The sequence below is a fragment of the Trichoderma breve genome, chromosome 3 (genome assembly GCF_028502605.1).
Source record: "Trichoderma breve strain T069 chromosome 3, whole genome shotgun sequence".
Taxonomy (NCBI): Eukaryota; Fungi; Ascomycota; class Sordariomycetes; order Hypocreales; family Hypocreaceae; genus Trichoderma; species Trichoderma breve.
The window spans coordinates 5,920,861-5,946,094 of record NC_079234.1 but is presented as its reverse complement, the minus strand read 5'-3'; the positions used below and the strand labels follow the sequence as shown (position 1 = coordinate 5,946,094).

At 51.5% G+C, this 25,234-nt stretch overlaps 6 protein-coding genes across 6 annotated transcripts; 4 read left to right on the top strand and 2 right to left on the bottom strand.

Annotated features, from left to right (window-relative positions):
• Positions 1-4,285: 4,285 nt before the first annotated feature.
• On the top strand, positions 4,286-7,063 carry T069G_06191 (subtilase family domain-containing protein; the record flags this gene model as incomplete). Its single annotated transcript, XM_056173401.1, has 3 exons — positions 4,286-4,408; positions 4,482-4,838; positions 4,907-7,063. The coding sequence occupies 3 exons, from the start codon at positions 4,286-4,288 to the stop codon at positions 7,061-7,063; spliced, it is 2,637 nt and encodes an 878-aa protein (XP_056030259.1).
• A 1,135-nt stretch (positions 7,064-8,198) lies between these two features.
• Positions 8,199-11,806, top strand: T069G_06190 (uncharacterized protein; the record flags this gene model as incomplete). Its single annotated transcript, XM_056173400.1, has 4 exons — positions 8,199-9,972; positions 10,038-11,267; positions 11,316-11,432; positions 11,499-11,806. The coding sequence occupies 4 exons, from the start codon at positions 8,199-8,201 to the stop codon at positions 11,804-11,806; spliced, it is 3,429 nt and encodes a 1,142-aa protein (XP_056030258.1).
• Positions 11,807-11,998: 192 nt separating this feature from the next.
• T069G_06189 (uncharacterized protein) lies at positions 11,999-13,279 on the bottom strand (the record flags this gene model as incomplete). The annotated part of the gene is made up of 6 exons (XM_056173399.1): positions 11,999-12,145; positions 12,280-12,429; positions 12,516-12,619; positions 12,696-12,799; positions 13,080-13,119; positions 13,207-13,279. 6 exons carry the CDS (start codon positions 13,277-13,279, stop codon positions 11,999-12,001), a joined length of 618 nt encoding a protein of 205 aa, XP_056030257.1.
• A 1,886-nt stretch (positions 13,280-15,165) lies between these two features.
• Positions 15,166-15,519, bottom strand: T069G_06188 (uncharacterized protein; the record flags this gene model as incomplete). Its single annotated transcript, XM_056173398.1, has 1 exon — positions 15,166-15,519. The coding sequence occupies one exon, from the start codon at positions 15,517-15,519 to the stop codon at positions 15,166-15,168; it is 354 nt and encodes a 117-aa protein (XP_056030256.1).
• Positions 15,520-20,770: 5,251 nt separating this feature from the next.
• T069G_06187 (metallopeptidase family m24 domain-containing protein) lies at positions 20,771-22,468 on the top strand (the record flags this gene model as incomplete). The annotated part of the gene is made up of 5 exons (XM_056173397.1): positions 20,771-20,943; positions 21,020-21,659; positions 21,769-22,140; positions 22,194-22,300; positions 22,369-22,468. 5 exons carry the CDS (start codon positions 20,771-20,773, stop codon positions 22,466-22,468), a joined length of 1,392 nt encoding a protein of 463 aa, XP_056030255.1.
• A 487-nt stretch (positions 22,469-22,955) lies between these two features.
• On the top strand, positions 22,956-24,968 carry T069G_06186 (riboflavin kinase domain-containing protein; the record flags this gene model as incomplete). The annotated part of the gene is made up of 2 exons (XM_056173396.1): positions 22,956-23,260; positions 23,318-24,968. 2 exons carry the CDS (start codon positions 22,956-22,958, stop codon positions 24,966-24,968), a joined length of 1,956 nt encoding a protein of 651 aa, XP_056030254.1.
• Positions 24,969-25,234: the final 266 nt, after the last annotated feature.

Genomic DNA, 25,234 nt, shown 5'->3' with positions numbered 1-25,234 from the left:
TGGAGGCTTTTTACCTAAACTTTAATTTTTTTTTTTACAATATATAAGCGAAGGCCGTTTTACGGTTTCCTATTGACATAAGATATGCAAGAACGGGCGTTGAAACGTGAGCCGCAACCTATCGTCCAAGATTGATCGAGGCTCCTAGGGTAAGAAATAGTGCACTTCTCACTTCATTATGACGACTCTTCAAGATTGAAACTTCAACTACAAGGACTACAATAGCCAACAAGATCGGAATCGCTATGCTCGCTAACCCCTGATATTGATGAAGAAGTGTATGTAAGCTGGTTACAGTGAAAACACTCTCGCACGCAAGATCCCTCGACCTATGAGATGGATAGATGAGCTATCAAAATAATGTTTCACGAAAGCTTGAAAATAAAATTGCCAAAAGTGATCGCGAAATATGGGGGGTAGGCTTTTCAGTTTGTGTGCCAATGATCCGTGCAAATTAAGGCATCGTCCTCAGGATGCCCAAAGTCTTGAGCCCAATAGCACCGCTAGGTGGATCAACTCGTCTTCCGCATCTCCATCAGCGAGAGCTAGATCTCTCCTTGCCCGATCCGATGCCTCTAAGGATAGTTTCTACGTTGTGATTCATTCGTTTCTTTAATTCTTGGAAACTATTTTAGATCTTGCAAATGTTGGCTTGCATCGCTTGAGATATGGGCACTAAGATCGAATCGAATATCGCCTTCCCCATCTCATGAGATAAGATCGAAAATAGGCTCCAAACAGCATTCAGGAAAAGCATATTGTTCGTCCTGATGTCCTTGGGAGATGCTCCCTTTACGCATCCCTACAATCATCTTCTGGAAGCTCCAGCGCAATCAAATATATTTCACAAACATCCGGCGGTTTCCCGTCATGATACTACGACATTCTTCGATATCTAATCGATGTAACGTAATGTGCATACATTTTCAAGCTTCAGGCTTACCATTCTCGAGGGGATGGCAGCATAGGCAGACTTTCTGCGGGCTTGCTCCTTAAGATTACCCTCTATTCGCATATAGGGTGATTGAATTAACTTTTGAGAATCGTTTCCCGCAGTCCTGGTAGCAGAAATAGACAGGGTACGCGTGAATTCGGCCTTTGATTAGACATGCTTCGATTTCTCGCAAAATCGTCAGCATGATGAATGAAGAAGCAGAGCCGACGAAGTCACCAGAAGACGTCGTAGCTAAAAGGCCTTTTCCGCCCAAAATCATGACATGTATATAAATAATCGAGGCGTCAATTGAATCACGACGAGGAAACGATTAGGAAATTCGTGTTCGAGGTTCGGTGGCTGTTGGCGACTTCGCGTCTCGCCCGGTATTAGCCTTGGGCATTTACCCTGGAGTCGAGAGTTCGGCAATTCGGGGTTTTGGCATCTGACTGTTAATAATGACTGAGAATCAGCACGGCAACACCAATTGAATAGCAATGAATGGTACTTGAAATCATAAGCTCCTGAGTGTTTTCATAAATGAAATTGAGAAACTTCCACAAGCATCTCTCCTGTATTCGGAAATTGACCTTTTCAAAATATCAATTTAGAGGACTCAACACGACGACAACGCGCCACGAGGACGAAAAGCTCTTCACAAACACAAGGGGCCTCAATTGATTCATAGTAAAGCAAAATTTCTGCTCCCGTAAAATGGCGTTTGATTAGCCAAGAAAAGCATTCGACCATCGCCATCATCGTGGCGGCCAAAGCATGGAATCTTTGTCGCTCCTCTTGGCACGCCAAACGGCCCACCGCGTCGAAAGTGCCTGGTTGGATTGATTTGATCCAAGCCTAGCAGGGGCACTTTTTTGCCAATGCCGAATCTGGGGTAGCGTGTCGTGGCGATGGGCATGTTCCAGAGAGATTGGCCATCCATTGCATTGTGCTGAAATGGCTCCGGCTTCAGGACATTGGGGTTATTTATTATGTCTTCAGGTGCATCTTGGGCGCCATCCATGGGCTCCAAATAAGTGCCATCTTGGGCCAGAAGGCCGCGGCGAGAGCAATGTAACTGGTGTTTGACGGTCTTGGCCAGCGGCTTCCAGCAAGGATGATTCAAGATGGGGAATCTTGGCCTGTGGAATTGCTATTGGTGGGTGTCTATGGGATCGCTGCAAACCCGCCGATCGTCATGTCGTCTCGTCTGTCTCTCTGCTCGACGCTGTGATACTCTGCAAAGCCATTCATACTCGTATTCACTCTTGTGCTGATGATTCGTCTAGCACAAGCACAACAAGGACCATCTCGGGGCATAGTCGGAATTATACTTGATTCATCCCGGCACATGCAATTTCGCTGTCAACGAAGCGATTAGCCTCGATGCCCTCCGATTCCAGGACCAAGCCCCATAATATTAAGACAGCGCTATCTTGGCGTTGCGGCAAGGTTAAAAAAGGTCCTTGCTGATGGTGCCAGCCACAAATTAGCACCGACTGGGAAGTTTGTTTTCCTACCTTACCGAACGAGCCAAGAGCAGATACAAAAGTCCGCAATAGTCCTTCGAACTAGCACCACGACAGAAGAGGTGCTTGATAAGGGAACTTTGTGCTGGCAGGGGTTTGAGGGTTGTTGTGTGAAGCCAACTGATATCTTTGCCAAGCCGGCGGGGAGAAGGATTTTCGGGGTTAGACTCTGCACTTTCGCAAGAGCTGTTGCGTGCTTTCATTAAAGTCTGCTTCGCAGCTGTCATCCAGATAGTCATTAGGTTATCTTCGCGTGGCTCGCGACATCTAATGGCCGCCGTGTTTGGATTCGAGTTCAGATGGTTCTTCATTGACATTCTTACATGACACGAGAACTTGTTCTACAGAGTCGAGCCTCGATGCTAGATACGAAAAGCAGGCAGGACACGATTCAAAATTCTTCGTCTGTCCTTGTGTTGCGTCCATTGGCGAGGAGGCTTTGCGTAGCTTACAGGGGCGGTGGTGCAACGAAGACGATAGATGCTCCGTACCGAGTGCGGAGCCAGTTCTCGTCGGCAATCATAGCTAATAATCAAGCTTACCTCGAGCCTTGACCTGCATATCGACCGACAGCCGCTCTCCCAAGCAGCAGCGGAGCCCTTTTGCCGTAGACCGGCGGCGCAATACAATGGCCTGGTGGGTTCTTGCATCAATCGCTCGTCTCGCCCTCATGTGTTGGCATCCGCATAAATCATACCTAGGTCAACAATGCCGTGCTACTCGACCGAGGCTTTGCTGAAATGATTTCCATGGAGCACGTCCATCTCCATCCCCCACTTGTCAATATGCCTCACCGGAGCATGCCGACCGCCAGATGCTACCCAGGCGGGCCAGGCCATTTTGACGTCTCGTCAACCGTGTAGAGGAAGGGCGCGGTGGAGAGCCGTGTTGTTGTTACTTGTTGTGCATCACCAACACAATGCAAGCACTCGTACAGGAATATTGTCCCGGATGATCACGTATAAGGAATGCCACCTATCTGCAGCCGCCCAAATATATTGCATCCCTGTGGTCCGTCGCACAATTTCTCAGCGTCACGGGTACCTGTCTTCGACTCGTTCCCATAGGCCGCCTTGATAAAGAGGTAAAACTAGTTCCATTACAAGCACTGAACGCTTCAACGAGCGATAGTCGGCCATCTCATTGCAAACGTTCCGCATCGGCCGGTGCCGTTTTTGCTCCGCCTCAGTCGCTGTGGCTCGAGCCTTGACATGAGGCTGGTTCGCCAACGGCCGACTGTCCCAAAGAGGTAGGTGAAAATGGTAGTGGCGATTGGAGATCTAAACGTCTGCCGCTCCTCTCTTGGAAGCTGACCCCGCATATAACCTCATCGCGTGCTTCAATTTCTGACCTCGGAAGCTGCCCAGACAAAGAGAGAGATCTTGGCGGATGCAAGTCGCACAAAAATACTACCGCTATCGTGAGGCTAGACATGGGGGAAGCCAGCCGTGAACCCCTGGCGCCACAGCGGCAAGGGGTCTAGTGAACATTCAGGTCCCAGCCCGTCGTTGTCCTTGTCCTGCCTGCCGCATGAGAAGCGCGTCCTGGATGTGGATGGGCATTCTAAGTCGTCGTGGCGACGAAAACCCCGTTTCTCCAGGGTCCCGAGAGGTGCTTCTGAATCAAGCCGTGCTTGGCAGCTCGAGCTGCAGGGCCGCGGGATGGCCTCGAGGGAGTGAGTACTTATACCGGGAGACATCCCCTTCATCCTAGACGTTGGCTTGAAGAGGGCAGAGAGCAGCTTTCATTGTCTCTCCTCATCGTTCTGCAAGCATTGCGCCGTTGCAAACCCTTTCCATAGCCAGACAAGTGGAAAGTTGAGAAGATGGTGCGCTCAGCTCTGTTTGTGTCGCTGCTGGCGACCATCTCCGGGGTCATTGCCCGAGGCTCTGGCCAGACGTCGAAAGTCGTCCCCGGCGCCTACATCTTTGAGTTTGAGAATGACCAGGTGAGTCTCGCTCAGCCGTTGGCACTGGGCACGTTGCCTACCGCGGTGGCAAATGCTGACGGGACTCCAATAGGACACGGCCGCTTTTTACAAGCAGCTCAACGGCGAGGGCTCAACTCGCATGAAGTTCAACTACAAGCTGTTCAAGGGTGTCTCAGTCCAACTCAAGGACCTCTCCAACCATGAGAGCAAGGCACAGAAGATGGCTCAGCTGCCCGCGGTCAAGAACATGTGGCCCGTCACCCTCATCCAGGCCCCCAATCCAAAGGTCGAGTGGGTTGCTAGCAGCAGCTCTCCTGCTATCCAGGCTAGAGATGTCAGCCCGACTGACCCAAGCAACTTCCCTCCCCATCAGATGGTCCAGATTGACAAGCTGCGGGCCAAGGGATATACAGGCAAGGGCGTCAAGGTTGCCGTCATTGACACAGGCGTGAGTAGAAACCCATCGCCCTTAAGAGTGCCCTCCCTTTGTTAGACATTGACTTACAAAGATGATAGATTGACTACACTCACCCTGCTCTTGGTGGCTGCTTTGGCGCAGGCTGTCTGGTATCATTCGGTACCGATTTGGTCGGTGACAACTACAGCGGTTTCAACACCCCTGTGCCTGACAATGATCCCAAGGACTGCGCCGGTCACGGCTCTCACGTCGCTGGTATCATTGCCGCTCAGGAGAACCCATACGGCTTCACTGGTGGCGCTCCCGACGTCACTCTTGGTGCTTACCGAGTCTTTGGCTGCGAGGGCCAGGCCGGTAACGATGTTTTGATTGCTGCATACAACAAGGCATTTGAGGATGGCGCTCAGATCATCACTGCCTCCATTGGCGGTCCCTCTGGCTGGGCTGAGGAGCCTTGGGCTGTTGCTGTCAGCCGCATCGTCGAGGCTGGTGTTCCTTGCACTGTCTCTGCCGGAAACGATGGTGATCACGGTCTGTTCTTTGCCAGCACGGCGGCCAACGGAAAGAAGGTTCTCGCTGTTGCGTCTGTTGACAACAAGAACATCCCCACCGTCTTCTCCCTCTCCAGCTACAAGGTTGACAATGGCGATTCTCAGCAGTTTGGCTATGTCTCTTCCTCCAAGGCCTGGAAGGGAGTGACCAAGCCTGTCTACGCTGTGACTCTCGACACCACAATTCCTGATGATGCCTGCTCACCTCTCCCCGATAACACTCCTGATCTCTCCAACTATATTGTACTTGTTCGTCGCGGTACCTGCACCTTTGTCCAGAAGGCCCAGAATGTTGCTGCCAAGGGCGCCAAGTACCTCCTCTACTACAACAACATTGCTGGTGCACTGTCCGTCGATGTTAGCACTGTAACCCAGATTACCGCCGCCGGCATGGTTCAGGACTCGACTGGTGCGGCTTTCATTGCTGCCATCAAGGCCGGAAAGACTGTTACCTTGTCGATGGTTGACCCGGATTCAGCCACCAAGCAAATTCAATTCGCCGACAACAAGGCGACTGGCGGTGCTCTTAGCACGTACACATCCTGGGGACCTACCTGGGAGGTGGACGTCAAGCCTCAAATCAGCTCTCCTGGTGGCAACATTCTGTCCACCTACCCCGTCGCTCTCGGAGGATATGCCACCCTTTCCGGTACCTCGATGGCCTGCCCCTTGACTGCTGCTGCTGTTGCTCTGGTTGCTCAGGCTCGCGGAACCTTTGACCCTGTTCTTATTGAGAACCTGCTGGCCACAACTGCCAACCCCCAGGTATTCAACGACGGTGCTCAATTCTACGACTTCCTCGCTCCCGTCGCTCAGCAGGGTGGTGGTCTCATCCAGGCCTATGACGCCGCTTTCGCTACCACTCTTCTGTCTCCATCCAGCTTGACCTTCAACGACACTGACCACTTTGTCCGCAAGAGGCAAATCACCCTCAAGAACACCAGCAAGCAGAGGGTCACCTACAAGCTCAACCACGTCCCCACCAACACATTCTACACTCTGTCAGGCGACAGCCCCTACCCGGCTGCTTTCCCCAACGAGGCCATCGCGGCTCACGCCTCTGTCAAGCTTGCTCTGCAGCAAGTGACGCTCCCTGCTGGAAAGTCCATCACCATTGATGTCCTCCCTACTCCTCCCAAGGGCGTTGACGCAAAGCGCCTTGGTCTGTGGTCCGGCTACATCACCGTCAACGGCACAGACGGCACTGCCCTCTCTGTCCCGTACCAAGGCCTGACTGGTTCCCTCCACAAGCAGCAAGTCCTGTTCCCGGAGGATTCTTGGATCGCCAAGTCTACCGATGAGAACTTGAACCCCGTTGAGAACGGCACCGTCTTCACCATTCCCGCCCCTGGCAATGCTCAGTCCACTGATGTGCTTCCCTCCCTTGTCGTTAGCCCGGCTTTTGGTTCCCGACAGATCCGCGTTGACCTTGTGCTCTTGTCCGCTCCTCCTAAGAACACCAAGATCAAGACGACCAAGTTCCTCGATACTACGTCCATTGGCCAGCCCGCTGGAGCACCTGTTCTGTGGGCGAGCCGTGGCCCGACTCCTCTTTCGTGGAGCGGCGAGCTGACTGACAACAAGTTTGCTCCTCCCGGAACATACAAGGCCGTGTTCCACGCCCTGCGTATTTTCGGTAACGAGAAGAAGAAGGAGGATTGGGATGTCAGCGAGTCCCCTGCGTTTACGATCAAGTATGCGTAGATGGATGAAAGAAGAAGCGAGGAGGAAGCATGATTATGTAGCTATGCGATAGGGATAAAAAACCATAATAGTATATGACTCTTTTTTTCTGAATGCCTTTGTTTACCTTAGTATGTTGTGAATCATTAATTTGTCACTGTCGTCACATATCGTAGAACAGTAGGAGGAGAGTCATGTGAAACATCATGTGGCTAATCACGTGCCAATCCCAAGCACTCCAGCATCTCCAAAATTCTCCAGACCAACCGAACTCCAAGATCGGCCCCAGTCTCACCCAGCCCTCCAATCAGCATCACGCCGTCGCCCACCAACGGCACCAGGCAGCAGGATTCTGCCATGATGGGATTCGCCGGTTGTCGTTCTGGGTTACCAGCAAACCCCCACCGGTCCAGCGCTGCGGGGACGTGAGAGCCAGTCCATGGAGAAAAGCCGACGGGATGGGCGAACTTGATAGGACAGGACACACACTCACACTGTCTGTGCCACCGCAAGGCAGCGAGTTTCGAGTCGATAACGAACGTTGCTTCGGGGATCGCGCATTAGCCCGTTGAATCCGTTGCGAGTCTTGTCTTGTCTGGCCTGAATCTGTGTCGAGGCCCGTTCACGTTCGCAATTCGTTTGCCTGTTCCGACTTTGACTCCTCGAGGCCGCATTCGCATTCCTTTCTGAGGAGTTGCGAGCTGCTTCTCACAAGGTTTTTTTTTGTGCTCACTACCGTTGCACCGGGTTTGCCTTTGCCCACCCTTGTTGAGGGTCTACTCTATTCAACAGGTGCCTGCATAAGGTTCATCTGACCCCCGTTGCGCGATTGACGAATTGCTCGCCACGGCCTGCTCTTGGAAATCTTTGCGACGCTGCTTACTGTAGCGCTGCGATGCGTCGCGCTTGAATCAAACGTCACGGACTCTTATCCGCCCTGCAGCTGCAGTGTCAAGGTCAGGCGAGATTCCAGCTTAGATCCGCTTTGAGTATCCCCGATCCAACCGGGTGCCGTCCCAGCGCCTGATAGCAGCAAGCGCTCACCTTTATCAAACGGGGTCCCCCTTCAGGCAACAGCAAATCTCCAATATATAGGCAGCGATAGGGGGAAAGCAGCATTCAGCCTTTCCCCATTTCTCACCCAGCAAAAGGAAGGATGGATCGAATTCTGCCAATGGGCGGCTTTCAGCTGCCCTTTCAGCGGCGCTTGAGCCGTCTTTACAATGACACCAAGAAATCCAGCGACTTTGTCAAGGAGCCTGCCCAGCATGAGGATGACCCCGAGATCAAGGCCCTCTATCGCAAATTGCGCATCCAAAAGGACCGCTTTGTCAGCTGGGGACTGGAGTGGTCAGATCCCAACCAGTCTGCCGAAATCGACGAGTCTCTCTCCAAGGCCGGCCTGAGTGAGGTCGTTGGCAGTATCATGTCCACTATCAAAGACATTCTTGCTGAGGCTGAACCCCTATGGTTAAGCTATAAGCGTGTTGTTGAGGGTGTTAGACCATCGCCAGATCGAAAAGCACCGTTAGTCCAATGGGACAAGGGCCGGTTTGAAGATCTCATCCGGGATCTCACTGCCTCCATCGATACTCTCTACGACTTGTCACGAATGCGTTCATCTGAGGCCTTGAATCCGCAAGTGACCAAGTCGACTTACAAGTCGGCCGCCGCTGAGGGTGACTTTAGACCATTCGAGTCAACACGGATGCAGACTCCTCAGCAAATCGACCCCAGGAGCTTGACGCACCTGCAACCTATGCAAGATGGACTTAGCACAATATCCGAGTCTTGTCGAAACGTTGTCTACATGAGCAAGACGGCCTATTCCGAGCTTACGACCCAGGGTGCTACTCGACAACCTTGGGCTCCTCTTCTACTTGAGTATGCCAACTTTGATCCCATCTATTCAACTACGGGTATCATGCCCCCGATGGCCCGCTTCGAGAAACTCTCGGCCGGTCTTCAGCAAGATCCTCAGAGAGCGCCTGGCTCTTGGACTGGTCTGCCTCGTCTGCTCGGCTACTTTGAAGACCTGGAAAATTCTCGACTGGGCTTGGTATACCTCTTTCCTCCTTCGTTCAACACTCTCGCCTCCAATAAAGTGAGCCAAAACCCTCAGTATAGCTTGCCTACTCTGAGCGATCTCCTTGCCCGTGGCGGCTCGGAGCCTCCCTTGGAGGCGAAGTTTCGATTTGCATACAACCTTACAAATACGGTGTTTGACCTGCACGCTAGAGGAATCACTCATGGCAACCTCTCTGATGTCAACATTTCATTCAGCAGAGCTACTGCGGCAGGCCCTGGCGATGAGAAGGGCCTTGTTGATATACGCCGTCCTGTGTTATCATCATTTGACGTCTTCACTGAAGAGCTTTCGCCCGAAACCAAGATATGGCGGCATCCTCTTGACCCGCGGGCTGCACAGGTATCGCCTCTTCCACAATCCACTGACGAGAGAGTCTTGGAAGTCTACTCCCTGGCGATGATCTTGCTATCCATTGGATTGTGGACGAAGCTAGAAGATCTCGCGCCTAGGGCAGCGCCCGCGACTGTCCCTGAATCTGCTCTAGAGACGCTGGCCATTAGATGTGGTACGTTGTACATGAAGGCCGTCCAAGCCTGCTGGAAGGTTGTCGACGAAGAGCTCTCTGGCGTGGCCAAAGGCGAGTCACTGCTTTCGGCCGTTCAAATGCGTGTCACTCGATTCTTGGAAGCCTGCTGTATTTTAGATGGCGTCAGTGGATTCGAGGAAAGGTTGGGCCAGGAATCATCTCCTGTCGAAGCTCCCACTTTGGCCACGGCTGGGCCTTCGAAAGACACCAAAGATCAAAAGACAATGGTTGTACCTGTGCCCCTTACCAAGAAGGCACCTCTACCGCCAACGCCAACACCAACTTACCTCAAAGAGCAAAAGGTTGAGACAAATGGTACGTTGTTAGCAATATTTTCCGTTAGTAATGTCAGGGAGGCAAAAGCGTCTAACAGAAAACAGAACCTGAGATCAAAGAAAGCAAGCCCGAAACCAAAGTCCGATTATACCCTCATGTACCCCTGCCTCCTGATGTGGTGGAGAAATGGAACTCCATTCTCATGCCTCAGATCAACACTGCTCTCAAGACCTTCTATCGCAAACACCCAGAGTCGGTCGAAATATCTCTTGAGTCTGTGGGCCCAAGCCCTCACCAGACTAGACCTACGGTTTTGGTCGTCTGCACATCTGTTGGCAAAGTCCGTGCCATCTTAAACAAGAAGCTGAGCGAGCTCTTTGACGACTCTACAGGGTTTGGCCTCAAGGTTTGCCGCGGCAGCGTCATTCGATCACGGAGACAGGCGGGCGCAGTCATGAGATCCATGGCACGGGGAAGCAGGTCTGGTGGAAATCACGATAGCGATGATGACCATGTCGAAGCTGTGAACCCCGAGTACCAAGAGAGGCCAAACAATGGCGCAAGCATCGGAGCTTGGATTGGAGATCGTCACTTGCCACCTGTGAGCTTTGGCGGCCTCGTCATTGTCGATGATAAGACCTATGGAATGACTGTTCATCACATGCTTGATGATCCGGATCGAGATTTTGGTCCTCCTGACACATTGCGCAGCAGCGCCATTCCCGGCCGAGAGTGGCTCCCTGAGTCGACTTTTGGAAGCTTTGACAGCGAGGACTTTTCCTACGAATTGTCCGACACAGAATCAGAGCCATATTCCGAGACGGACCTCACCAGCGACTATGATGATGAGGAAGACGAGGAAGATGAAGAGTACAATGAGCCTGGTGACATTCCCGGCATTGAGCCAGGATGTGGCGATGGCTACATTGTCACTCAGCCTGCTCTAGATGACGTCGAGGAAGGATTTTATCCTTACGCTGAAACCGAGGACGAAGACCATCTCGATACATATAGCTTGGGCGAAGTATACGCTTCGAGTGGCATTCGCCGCAAGCAGGCTAATGGCTTGGTCCACGAGGTTGACTGGGCCCTCTTTGAGTTTTCGGATGGGCGCCTGCCAGACGACAATTATATTCCCAAGATTTCGGACGATACAACCCAAAGATCCCGCAGTCTGGGTAAGAGAAATACCAAGAATCAGCCAATGATCCGACCGACGACCGTGGCGCCATGGTCGTCTCTTCCAGGTCTCGAGGTTCAGTGTGTCGCACGAACGAGTGGCACGCAAACTGGACAGATTCTACCAGCCTTGACTAGTGTCAAGATTTACGGACGCCAGTCACCGAGTCATACGTACCAAATCGCTAGCACTCCATCGCCAGCGTCAGGCCCTTCTGCAAAGCCGTCCATTCCTCTGGGTATTCCAGGAGACAGTGGCGCCTGGATTGTCGATCGACATCAAGGACAGCTCTGTGGACACGTACTTGCCTGGAGCCCGCGTAAGCATGTTGCGTATATCTGCCCGATGGATGTTTTGCTCCTGGACATTGCGCAAACTCTGGAAGCAACAGAGGTGCGACTACCAGGTGGTGAACCCGTGGTGATGCTCCATGATCCCGAGGAGCTTGACAACACGCGACGATTGGCAGAGGACGATGATGACGCTCTAGAAGAAGAAAACGAAGAAGAGGAAGAGGAGGAGGAATATGACATGCCTCCAGCCCTTGTAGGCCAGCCATCGAGCCCAAAGAGAATCGCGACACCGGTTACCTCGTCGAGTCCGATTATCCTGGAGGTTGCTGAGCTGCCGGGGATTACAAGGCAGATGGACGGTATGAAGATTGGTAATCGAAGGGTTGATTGCAACGTCTAGGCGGACAGGTGTTGGATATACACTGGGTTTGGATTTTAAGATAGTTTTTGGTAATGCTATATAGTTTTTTGTATACCCTACTTTTACAGGAGCAGTCAGTTATGGAAATGGTATTCTTTTTTTTCATTCTATTGTTAATTTTTACTGGTCGCTTCAAAGGATGGTGGTCTGTAGCAATGCAATGCAATCCATCTACATAAAGTCGTCTTCCCAGTCCTCCGCCCGATCCTGGTTACTCGACGCGGCCATGTTCTCGTCGGTAAACAGGTCATCATATGCATGGTCCTTTTGCCACTTCTTTTCCTTCCACTCCTGTGCCTGTCGCTGCTCTTCTTTTTTCTGTTCCAATCAAAGTCAGTTAAAAGACCACTCAAAGAAAAGGAGACATCATCCAATGATGATGTGATAAAAAGCTGTTGCCTGGTCCAAAGCAGCAGCCTGAGAATGACGCGCGTTTTGTTACGTTTGCGTACCTTGATCAACTGGGCAGCCTGGTCTCTCTTGCGCAGCTCCTTGAGCATGTCGTCCCTCTCGGCCTTGAGGTCGGGCTTCTTTTCGACTTTTGTCTTGTTGAGGCGGTTGACGATGGGATTTTCGCGGTGGGGGACGAGGACGCGCTTGACCTGTTGACTATTGGTTAGATGAGCATCTTTTTTTTTGTAGTCAGTGGGGATAGGGGAGATGGAGGAGGAGGAGAGTGTGTGCTTGCTTTTCGTTGGTCGTGAAAGGAGACTTGGCCGACGTCCATGCTGCCGTCCTTTTTGAGGTTTGACCAGGGCGTGTAGATGACGGTGATGTTGTCCTTTTTATTCCCTGTCAGAAAAGAAAGATTTGTTAGCACTGTTAAAGAGGTCGATGAGATGAAAGACTTGAGAAGTGTTAAACGAACCTTCTATTGAGTTTGCCTTTGTGAGCTGTGCCAGGTCCATGACCAGCTCCTCGGGCAGATTGTCCCATGTCTGGCCGGGCTGCATGCGCAGGTAGATGTGGGCGCTGGAAAGCTTGTCGACGTGAAACTGGCGAGAGACGTGATGTGAGCATTTCTTGTGTTCTTTTACATGGAAATGATGATGGATATGGGAAAGGGCCAAACAGATGCTCTCTCAGTGTTGTGTTTGAGCATCTGTTCGAGCTTCAAAGTAGTAGGAATTCATCATACATACCCTGGACAGAGAGAGCACAGAGTGTCAGTCAATCAGTAAAAAACCGAAAAGTAAAGTAAAAGAGAACATGGGAAGAGGAGGGAAAGAAAAGGGGACACAAGTTCTCATACCAGACATCTTCCTCCCAGCCATACTTGATAAGATCCTCATCTAAACAAAAAGCAAAAAAAGAAAAAAAAAGCGTCAGAGGGATGTTCATTTACAGCGAACAAGGAACAAGGCCCAGCAGAAACTCACTCTCAAACTTGTCCTTGCCCACGTAAATGAAGCCCGCCGGCTCCACGACACTGGAGGAAAAGTAATACACCATCTTTTTTTGCTCTTCCCTCCCTTTAATTCCGTCTTTCACTCTCTCTCTCTCTCTCTGCCTGGTGTCTTTAGTCTCTTCTGTCTCTCTGTGATATCACACGATCTTGCTGATCCTTTCTCTTGTTTTTCTTCTTCCGTCTTGCTCCATGCGACTCCAAAGACAAAAAGAGGCTGCCGAGTGGAGAACCGGCCACTTCTTGTGAGACACGTGACTCCACTTTGATCTCAGGTGTGGTTATTGTACAGTGCTAAATAAACTCATCAACAATTCACACTGTATGTCGGCTCACGATGGCCTCTCTTACACACACTCCCTCCGTACTGACCATCTCGCTGTGCAACCCCCAAACTTTTCCATCCCGGCGATCCAAGCTAGCATTTCATCTTGTCAAGATCGAAACATCCCGTACAGCATCTGGCACCGCCTCAATCTCATCTCCCAGCTCATAAAACACTAAAACCAAAACCCCCAGAAAATTGACACACACACCCCCCTTCCACCCTCTCCACCATACGTTACACAACATATATTGCACAAAAAATCCCATCCCTTTCATCGCAAGAAAACTGCACAAAATCTTTGTACTCGTACGCCAAATCGTATTTCCAACCAACCACCGTCGAGTCCGAAAGATTTCGGACGCTTCCCCCCTGTGTCTCTGGTCCTATCCCACGCTCTGGGCTCTTGTGGCTGATCTATGCCCCAAATCTCGAGACATCTCTTTTTTCAGCTTCCATCTATGGGGTAAGACAAAGCCACCCTTCTTCGGGGTCTTCTTCTTTTCTTGCTCTTTGTACACACCCTCTCTATCTCTCTATCTCTGTGACTGTCTGCTTGTATCGTATCTCTCCCCCCTCCCTTACGTCTTCCCAATGACCACCTGAAGCGAATCCAATAAACACCCTGACACTGTATCTCTCCAGTCTTCCCACGAGACATTCTCTCTCTTGTACCTGTAAAGAGTCCCTCCATACTGCCAGTAGTAGTAGCAGCGTCCATGTTTGCTTGCTTCACCGTGACCGCCAATCATGTTTACTAAAAACTGCCTAGCTCTCGACGAGGCGCGTACAAGTGACTGCGTTTTTCCTTTTTCCTTCTCTCACGACACGGCTTGGATTTCGGTTAATTTAAGCGTGGTGCCTTATTTTCCCGGTTTCAATCTACATGGTATAGTGTAGAGTGTAGAGTGTACAGGCATCGTCTGTCTGGAATAAAGTGCAGTGCGCCTCTACCCCGGTGGCTGGGTTTTTGGCTGCACGGATTCTCGTCGATCCGCGCCTCGTTCCTTGAGTGTGGACAAGGTTCATGTGTACGGCCCTGATTTGGACCGTCTGATAGATCAGATCTCAAAGCTGAAAGGCGTCCCTGGTTGCCTGTTATAGTAGTCCCGAGTAAATGGAGAGAGCTCATGCTTGGTCACAGTTACAAGGCCTGCCTGGCCTGTCCGTCTCGTTTGGGGACGGAAAAAATAATAGAGTGCTGTGTAGCAGTGTGAACCATGTTATCTATCTAAACCACCTGAGACATGCCAGTCTCCCCGTCATAACCCTTGTGCTATAGTGGTATAACCCATCAGTCTTCCATGCATTGCCATGCTTTTTATTCCCCTAGAGCCCACACTCTGCTGTTAGAGGCAAAGGGCTCTCTCGGGTACTGTCCCCAGGCCGCCATGCTATGGCTACCTAATAGTATGAAACAAACAAAATTCCCTTGGTACTAAGTAGTACTTCCCAAACAATTTTCAGAGTCCGACTTCCAATTGAGTAACCCCGAACCCTGATAGACGCAGTGCTAAAACGTAGCAAAAGAAGGAATTAGCACATCTCACCAGAGTCTCTCTTCCAATGGAAAGCTAGGTAAATAAAGAAGCGTACCTGATACTTGATCTAGTTGGACACCGTAACCAGGGCCGGATTGGTCTGTGCCACAAGATTTGCGCCTCCAGTAGACATCCCGTACAGATCTAGGCGAAGGTAGTATGTGCCGGGGGCTAAGATGACCAGATCGGTTAAAGTGTACTGGATGGCGGCACCCCCGTTGATTGGCATGCCTGTCACAGCTCTGTTCCCCTGGAGGAGGCCCTCAACCACGGTGCCGGTAGCGCTTAGAAGCACAGGGGTTGCAAAGTAATAGAAGGCAGTTGGATCCATGGCCGGATGCTCGACTGTAATGGCTGGAGCCAGCACTTGGCCAACTCGGGCCTGAACAGTGGGGTGGTACATGAGTTGAGTAACGGCCATTGCTGCTAAGATGATTTATAGGGCGAAAACTTGGTAAATGGTATGTGGAAATAGTGACAGTGTAGGCAGAATAGAGGCAGAATAGAGCAGTGGATGTGTATTGCTTGGAGAGGTTGGATTCTCGACGAAATGGGCGAGAAAGGGCCTCATTATATATCTGTTTTCCCCCTCAAAGAGAGACAGTTTGTGTGTTCAACCTGTGGAGCTATCTTTTCATCTCGTCACCGTAGTGGCTTGTTCAAGACTGGTTCAAGACTGGTTCAGAGACAAAGCCGTGGTCAACCTTTGTTGCCATGAGAAAAAGCAAGCCGCGAGCATCTCACAGACACATGTAATACACGGGCTACTCCCCCGAGTACAAAGTGACATCAGGTGGTGCTCCTGGTGGTCTTTGTCCGTCTGCTGGAGCCTTTGCAAGAGACGGCGACCGGGGAACATGGATATCGGCTTGCAAGCGCGGTGAACGCTAACCTCCCATGTGAACGAATCAGATGTAGTCTCAGAGACTGTGTTACTCTTGACAAGCAGGTCAAGACAGACATCAGCAGGTATACCAAGTACATTTGACGGAAACATGACAGGCATCAAGAGTGGTGGTGGTGGTGTCGGTGCTCTTCCACACTATCTTTCCCCAAGCGACCATCAGACCCCCTTACACCAGAGCATGCTCTCGGTTTGCTGCTTTGTTCCCATCATGCCTGGCCGCGCTTATGCTCTCCAGTTTCGCCGTATCTTTCTAGGGCGCAAAGCGGTACTCGTTATTTCTTTGTCAAGCCCACTGACAACTCTGAATAAGCCATGTTAGTCAAGATATCTGCCTGAGTTAGAGAGCTGACCGGTCCCTGGATATGAGGCTGAAAGCACTAACATGGTTCCCGGTTCTCGGTGCAGGGGAGGGGGCGTGCAAAACAATCTGGCGAAGACCTTGCCCAAGATTATGCTAGCCCCATCTCTTGGTCTGATGGCGGCAGAGCTCGGGGAGATGGTCGGCTTCAGCCCTCAGGCCGGAGGTGTCGACAGGGGCCCGGGATGGATGATCTCGGGACTAAGACGCGGCCGGTCTGCCACACTCCCTTTCCCCCGGCCAGGTCATTCCCCGGCGTTAAGGCTAGGTAGATTGGCAGCTATGTGCGCAAAAAGGCGAGAAAAGTAATGAGAAAAGAAGACATATGCTTCACGCCCGTGGTGAGCGATCTTTGGTCTCTCTCTCTCTCTCTCTCTCAACCTTTTTCTTCTGCTAAGAATTGGAGCATTATTGTAGGTGAGGTAACACATCTAGAGAGAGAAAAGCGGCAGAAATTCTCCGGGATGTACTAATCAGAGATGTGGTGTATTAGTGAGAGAGAGAGAGAGGAGGCCGAATTCTCTGGTGGGGGGTCCCGGCGTGGTGGGATTAAGGCTCTGTATGCCATCGCTTCATTGTCGGACAAGCGCTCGGTATACAAAGTATTTTGTATGTACTTCAACTAGAAGTAACTCGAGAATAGAGATTATCTTCTGTATTTGAGCTTGCCGTCGTCTTCGTCTGCTTGTTCAGCAGGTCGTGTGTGGAAGCCGGATGCTTCGCTGAGCGGGAATGAGGGCCTTTCCGCAGCCTCTGACTGCGTACTGTTCAATCTTTACGAGCATTGCAAGGCCTGGACCAATAATTCCAAGACAGCTCGCCTCGTTTCTTGAGAAGAACTTGAAAACCTCTTGAGGGGAACGGGGGCTTTGAGCAATTAGTACTCTGCAAGAGTTGCGCTAGGCGCGGCGTTAAGCCATGTCTTTGTTTTGGGGACAAGAGACGTCTTCCAGCCGTGTATATACTCGAGATGATTGGTTCTCGACGAGATCGACGGCCAAAATTTCCAGCATAGGTATATGCATAACCCCCCGTCACAACGTGGCAATTTGCTGCAAGACAGTGTCTTGTGTGCCAGCCATGGTGATTCTGGCCTCTCCATTGGCGGATGCCTGGGCAATCCAGAGCCGCTCATCTCCTCATGACCTTGTATGATCACAGACGGATCCACCCAGGTGATGGTAGGGCGAATATAAAGTCCAGAGGGAAGAGCCCTCCAAGGCATCATCTGATGGTTTCTCCAAGAGGCACCAGGCATCTCACGTATCTCACACATACATATATGACCACTCTCCCCGAAGCCTCAAGTCCACACACACTCTCTTTTCCCCATTCTCTTTCTCACTCTATCTCTCTCACTCTCTCACTCTCTTACTCTTGCTCCTTTTTACTCTCTTTGCTCTCGCTTAAAGTTGTCTCTGACGGATAGGGGGGAGGACTCCTCCGGAGCAAGGGGGTCTGTGTGACGTGTGGCGCAATTTAACAGATCAGGTGTCCATCCGTCGCAAGGGTACGGCGTACCAGATAGATTGGTAGCCTTTTCCCGGTATTCGTCTTCTCGGCATTCATTTTCTCGGCACCCAACGTGCCCAAGGGTTACCGGATTGTCAACTATCCGTCCGTAAGGCAAAGACAGCGAACAAAGACGGCACGCTCCCGCCATTGTCCCTTAAACACAACCACGTTTCGGAAGCTAAACGTGTCTGCTGAATGGCAGGACCAGATTTCCGCTCTTCGATCTCAGCCAAGACTACGTGATCTGCTTCAGGTTGTCGTGGCCCTACACCAATTCCCACGTACCGGGGATAGGAGCACGATCGGCCGAGGATCTAGGCGCACAGACGGTACCGCGAGGTGTGGCAGATGTCATTCTAATACTAATTCTATCCTATCACATGAACGCCATCTGCTTTTCTAAATGTTTAATTAGACGCAGTGTCGTGTGATCGGCCAAGGCGTCCGCTCACAGAGCAGAGCTCCCATGCACGCCTAGCGAGCGTATTCGTATGCTCGCGGATGTGTACTTGTGCGCTCACCAAGTATCCTAAGACATGATATGGACTATTGAAGTCTTATGACGCGCGTGGCTCTCATTGTCTTGAGCAATTTTCAGGCAGCATGGCGGTGCGGACATTGCTTGGCCATCAGGAGGCCGGCGTTAAGAGAGATGGCGGCGAGCGCGGCAAGAGTCAGTGTTTTGGACGAGCAGATTGGACACTATTGAAGTTTGTCTCATCATGTTGAGCCGCGATGCTTCAGCATCCAGCACTGAGCTGGTTCCGCGGAGATGGTAATTTCTGTCTCATACATGTACGTGGAGAAGGGTCGAAGAGACCTGGATCCCTCGTCCACCGCCTGAAGCCGTGGTAAAAAAAGTAAAAGGCTTGGCGAGATGAAGCTGGACTCAGACACTTTGGATTTGCGGTGAGTCTGAGACTGCCATGGGTATGAATGGAAGTCGGAGAGACTTTTCAAGGGCGGCACAGCACTGTAGCACGTAGGCGACGACACGACGCTACTCGTATACGAAAGACACGACCGAAGAGGCTTCTTTCTGCGAGATGGCGCTGATGGCCTGTCGTTATGCAGGGAGAGAGACGGGAGACGGGAGATGTGATGCTGGTGATGCGGCTGAGTAATATTTTCCCAGTGTTTGATGGCCCGGCTTCCCGGGACAGATCAGATGTCTGTAAGGTTCCACAGGGGGTACAGCATCTGCCGGCAATGATCAGCACAAGTAGGACAGCGGTCCATGAAGGTATTTTGGAGGAATAATTTGGCGTCAAGATGGTTACCTGTAAGATGAAGAAGCTTCGTCACATGAGGAAATAGGAAAGAGGTAGTCGAGCCTTCGCTCCTTACCTTACTCATCTTTCCTTCTAGTGCTATAGAAAGAAGTACGTACGAGTAGGTACTAGCACAGGTACCCTCGGGTTCATCCGCTCCAAGCAGCTGGCTACCGGGTTAGTACCTGGTATAGAAGGTACAGGGATGAGATCAATGGGGTCAACTGAAAGCTTCATGCAAGGGAGACGAACGCTTGTAAGTGAACATGAGTTTATACATGATGTATACAGATACAATGCTTTTGCATCCACACCCCTCAGACTCTACTATCTCAACAGCTAAACAGCTTGGCCCAAGGACGGCACGCATCAAGAACGCCCTGTCTCAGCAGTCTGTCATAAGTATTCGGTACATGTACTTTGAAGTCAAGAAGTTTCCGGTGTCTGTGCGCTGAGGTAAATCCCAGCACTGCACTGACATCCATACTGTCGATCTCCCTGTCCCTTAGCCGTCGGGTATCTTTGTATCTTTGATGCACTAATGTGAGGTTCCGTGTGCAGGGGGTAGACTGATATGGACTAGTTTATTTTTTTGATAGCTGGCAGAGATCTGCTTCCTGTATGTACAAGTTGCCCGGCTTTGCATCCATTCAATTTTTATGTGGCTGAGACCTGCATCAAAAGTTGGAGTTGAAGCTCAAGTCTCAGTTGGGTTTGATAAGATACGAGCCGTCCATACATTCTGACATCGATCCATTGATGTATCGATGGACGATAGCGCAATGCCAGATGAGCCGCTGGCAGCCGAGCCGCTGTGGAGACAAGTTGAGCAGTTCCAGCGGGGTGGAGTCCCTAACTCGGGGGTTTCCAGTGGTTCGCCGTGCAGTGGTTCGCCGCCCGTGCGTTCGTTTGCCGTGAACTTGAACTTTACAGCACTGGAGAGCTGCCACAGCACATCAGGGGACTCTTACAGGGCTCTTACAGGGCTGTTGTTTGATGTGTTCCATTCTATGCCAGCTGGATGTGAGTTCCTTAGTTGAACTGCTGCTCGTCTGATGCGTCAAGTACATCTGATTGTTGTAATGCAGTAATCTACTGGATATTGTATCTTGACTTGATCCTGTAATAGATCGGGACCTTGATATCAAAAGCTGCAGCTTTCCATCCAACCTTTATCAGCGCCACAGTGGCTGCAGCTGCAGGAGCTATGGCTCGGACTTGTGCCTAACCTGCACTCGGCAAAAACGGAGTCCAAGACCGAGATCCAGAAAAAAGTACCCCGACATCGAAGGCCTCATGATGGAACTTTTTAGAAGCGCCCCCCTTCTGGACAAAGATCAATGTAAGTTCATGGATTTTTAATGTAAACATCCATTACTAGTATCGCCATTATCCGCCTTGCTCCATGTCCGGTTTCGCAGCGTTGCGACCTGTCCATCGGCCAACCTTGCTATCAGCGCTTGTACATGTACCCAGACTGCCCCGCGTAATCCCCCACCATAAACTTGATCCAAATCATCGCCAATCCCGATCTTTGCCATCGACTTTTGCTCCTCTACATCTACCTCTGCACGCTGATTATCGCTGCTTCTCTCACTCCTCGCATCGATTCCACGCAAAGATGGTCGCCGAAGATTTCGAAGCCGTGCTCAAGGGCAAGTACCCGGGCAAGGCGCACGCCAGTCGCGTCGTCGACCAGATCCGCAAGAAGGATCCCAAGGCCAACGGCGTTCTCTATCTCGAGGGCCGCATGACCAAGCTTCTCGAGGACAATGACTCTCCCGAGCCCTTCCGGTATGCATGAGACAGCTCAGTTCATGCTTAACAATGGAACGTATGCAGTGTGCTAACTTTGCCTGGTTCTATATAGCCAGCGTCGCTACTTCTACTACCTCACCGGCTGCAATCTGCCCGACTGCTACTTCACCTACGACATCCAATCCTCCAAGTCGACTCTCTTCATCCCCCCGATCGACCCTCACGATGTCATCTGGTCCGGCCTCCCAACCACCATCGACGAGGCTCTCAAGCTGTACGACGTCGACGAGGTCAAGTACACCACCGAGGTCAACGCGACGCTGGCTCACATTTCGAGCTCAAACGGCACCTCTACAATCTACGCCATCAACGGCCAGGTCTCAGACCACATCACCTTTATTGGTTTCGAGAACAAGGACTTTGCTCTTCTCAAGGAGGCTATTGAGGTCTCTCGAGTCGTCAAGGATGAGTTTGAGGTGGCCATGATCCGCAAGGCCAACTACGTCTCCAGCTTGGCCCACAAGGCGGTCGTGGAAAAGGCTAAGAAGGCATCCAACGAGAGAGAGCTCGAGGCTGTCTTCTTGGAGCGATGCGTTGCCCACGGCGCCAAGAACATGGCATACACCCCCATTGTTGCCAGCGGTACGGCTGCGGCGACTCTTCACTACATTACCAACGTTGCTCCGTTGGCTGGAAAGCAGAACCTGCTGATTGATGCTGGTGCCGAGTGGGACAACTACGCTGCTGATATCGTAAGTGGCCTACCATTTTCTTTCCCCTTCCCTTTCCCTTTCTGCCAACTAGAAAATCACAAGGCAAATGAGCTTTGATATGACTGCGAGACTGACCCTGAAACCAAAGACAAGAACCTTTCCTCTCAATGGCAAGTTTACCAAAGAGGGCCGCGAGATTTACGACATCGTCCTCAAGATGCAAAAGGAGACCATGGCGATCCTCAAGGCCGGCGTGGCCTGGGAAGATGCCCACATCCTGGCCCACAAGATTGCCATTGACGGCTTGCTGGCCATCGGCATCCTCAAGGGCGACAAGGACGAGATCTTCAAGGCCAGAACCAGCCAGGCCTTCTTCCCCCACGGCCTGGGGCACTACTTGGGCATGGACACCCACGACACTGGCGGTAACCACAACCGCCAGGACCCCGATGTCATCTTCCAGAACCTGCGTCTGCGAGGCCAAGTTCCCGCTGGCGGTGTTGTGACCGTTGAGCCCGGTGTAAGTGTTCTACAATATCTCATTTGATGCATCTAAATCTCACATAACTACAGGTCTACTTTTGCAAGTTCATCATCGATCCTTACTTGGAGAACCCCGAGCACAGCAAGTACATTGACGCCGATGTGCTCGCCAAGTACTGGGACGTGGGTGGTGTTCGGTAAGCCTGCAATTCCATTTCCATCTACTGTGATTCATCATCGGAGCAACGTACTGACGTGGCTACAGTATCGAGGACAACATTCTCGTCACCGAGACGGGCTATGAAAACCTCACCACCGCAATCAAAGAGCCGGCTGAGTTGGAGGCCCTCATGGCGGCTAGCTAGAAGACGCAATCAAGCAAGCCATTTTCCATAGCGTCAAAATGTGAACAAAGACAAAAGACAAAAAAATGAAAGAAATGAAAAGAAATGACCAAATGATGATATCAATCTCGCTCTGTGCACACTAACTCTTGTATACGAGATTACACAAAGAAGCTGAGAGGTGCGAATCTGCTTACGCGTACCAATACGAATCCACCATTGATGGCTTTGTTCACGACACACTGTGCGAACTTTTTCGCGCCCCGGTCAATGGCCTTAGACTCAGCCGGACAAATTCCCAGCGAGTCCGGACAAAGGACAAAGAGACCCCCTTTGACGACCCATTTCCCGGAAGAGCCATTATAGACTACAAACTGGCCGGGTGCCCGGAAACTGATGCCCAACGCCGAAATAAGACGTGATGCATCGCCATCGGCCAGGGATAATTGATCGGCTCCCTTTCGTTTCTTTTTTTCTTTTTTAAAATTGCCCCTATCTAAGGTTATCAATGGCATCTCCTGGCATGGGATACGTGCGTAAGCCCCTGCCGGTGAGGCGGCGGCCCGTCCCAGCGCCTGGATATGACCACCACCAAGCAGACATTTACGACATGTATATGGACGAATCGCCATCGTCATCAGTTGCATCGCCGGCTGAAGCAGTTTCAAGTAGTCAACAGCTGAGACCAAGCAAATCAGCCGCCAATCTCAAGCACGAGCCTCCTCCTCCTCCCTCGGTGACGCGATCCGTCACCACGGCTCGTCTCCCGGAGATCAGCACCGAAGGGCTCCCTGCTCCCGTGAGCATGATGCCGTACGAGGATCTGCCTCCTCCGCCGCCTTACCCGGGCCTCTCACCATCTCCGGGTAGCCTCTCGCCATCTGCACCGCCGGAACTGCCTCTCCGGCGCGCTCAGAGTTCCTCTGGGCTCTCTGCTGGGGCTCCGCCTTCACCTAACTTCTTGCCGCATCCGCAGCAAGCGGTTACTTTGCCCGTGGAAACGAAGCAGCAGGGTTCAATCTGGAAGTCAGCATTTGGCGAAGCGCAGTATTTTGCCTCGGGCCTCATTTCTCATCCTTCAGAGTCTACGCGGCATTACTCCATTATTCGGCACACTCGCGCATTGATATGGTATTCTGGTCCTTCTACTTCAGTCTCCATCACAATCCTCTCAGATGAGCCTCTACCCCCTACGCGAACACTTTGGATGCAGCAAAAGGGATATTCTGGTAACATGGGCATGGCTATCAAGGCGTTGGCGGGAACAACCTCATCTTGGATCGACGTCACGCCTGCCCGCCAGGCTAACGTGAGTGACACGTCTGAGGCAGATGAGCGTAGCTTGCAGCGAGATCTCAAGCGCTTTGCGAAAAAGGCTTCGGGACGCCAAAAGAAGCACGTCCCACGAGAAACTCACATCGTGCGCATCCCCGCCACCGCGTCAGATGGTTACTTTCGCCTTGTTCTCTGCGGGGGCCCCGAGGCAGGGAAGAAGGTTCTCTGCGGGAGTCCAGTGTTTCGCGTGGCGAGTACATCTGCTGATGTGAGCGTTGTGCGAGGTGCGAGTCTAAGTACGATGCCGCTGGAGATGGGCGTCAAGGTTGCCAGTACAGTAGGACAAGTTATGGCGAGCAAGTATATCGGAGCGGCGAGTGCAGTGGTGAACAGCTCAGTAGGCAGCATTGTGACGAATTCCACGGTGAAGAAGGCTGGCACGATGGCATATCAGAGTTATCAGATAACCGGCATGGGAGACGCAGTGCAGGATTCTTGGCGACGACAGAGAGATCAACAGGAAAGATATGATTCCTTGATGGTGAATGTACCGGTGATTCACATGGTTGGTTCAGAGAGCGGTCCCGAGGCGCCGTTTCCCGTGAAATTCGATGGAAAGGTTGTTCGAGGGACGGGGAGGTCGATTGCAGAACTGGGTATCCCAACGGCCAATCTGAGCGGCGTGTCAGATCAGGTCAAGGTTCGTATGGGAGGTGTATTCGCTGCTTGGGCTTGCATACAACCCCCTAAGAACAGCAACGACGATGCAAGCGGTGGATTGAACGACATGTTGCCCACCGATTGGCTCGAAGCTGTCGTTACGATAGCGCCGTCTCGACACGCACCTCCTTCCGTCGCCATGAAGAACAACGTCATGGTACACATCATCCACGACTTTGAAGAAATGCACTTTGTTGACGCCAAAGTCAAAGTCTTGCTCATGGGCTTCCTCCATCCAGCCGCCAACCCGCATACCCCGCCAGAGCATCTCGCAGGGGAGCATTCTCAGGACATTATGAACACTCTTGCCAGCTTAGGTCGCGCGGCTTGGGGCCCGCATGATACAGTGGCGATGATGAAGAGTGTGAAGAGTAGTCGAAGTCTTGGAGAGAGACTGGATGATACGACGGGGAGGGTGGTTTCGCAGGTGGACAAGATACCGATGCATTGGGTTGGGATGAGATCTGAAGTTGGTGTGATGCAGGATAAGGTGTATGGCAATGGAGGAATGTGGATTGTGAGGTGATTTTGATAGTGTAAGTGGTTTACTTGTGGCGTACTGCGTTGTAATGTGTTTCTAGGAGCGTGTTTGTTTGGGACATTAGCGGAATGGGATAGCTGGAGTTGGTGCATCACAGCGTTAAACAACACGCTCTAATAACTAATACTCATGATTGATCGATACTCTAAAAAGACAAAAAGACAAGATGATGAATGTCTTGAGCAAGTGATTAAGCTTATAAGTGACCTTACTCCAGCTCCTCATCCGGTCACTTGCTCAATTCGGCAATT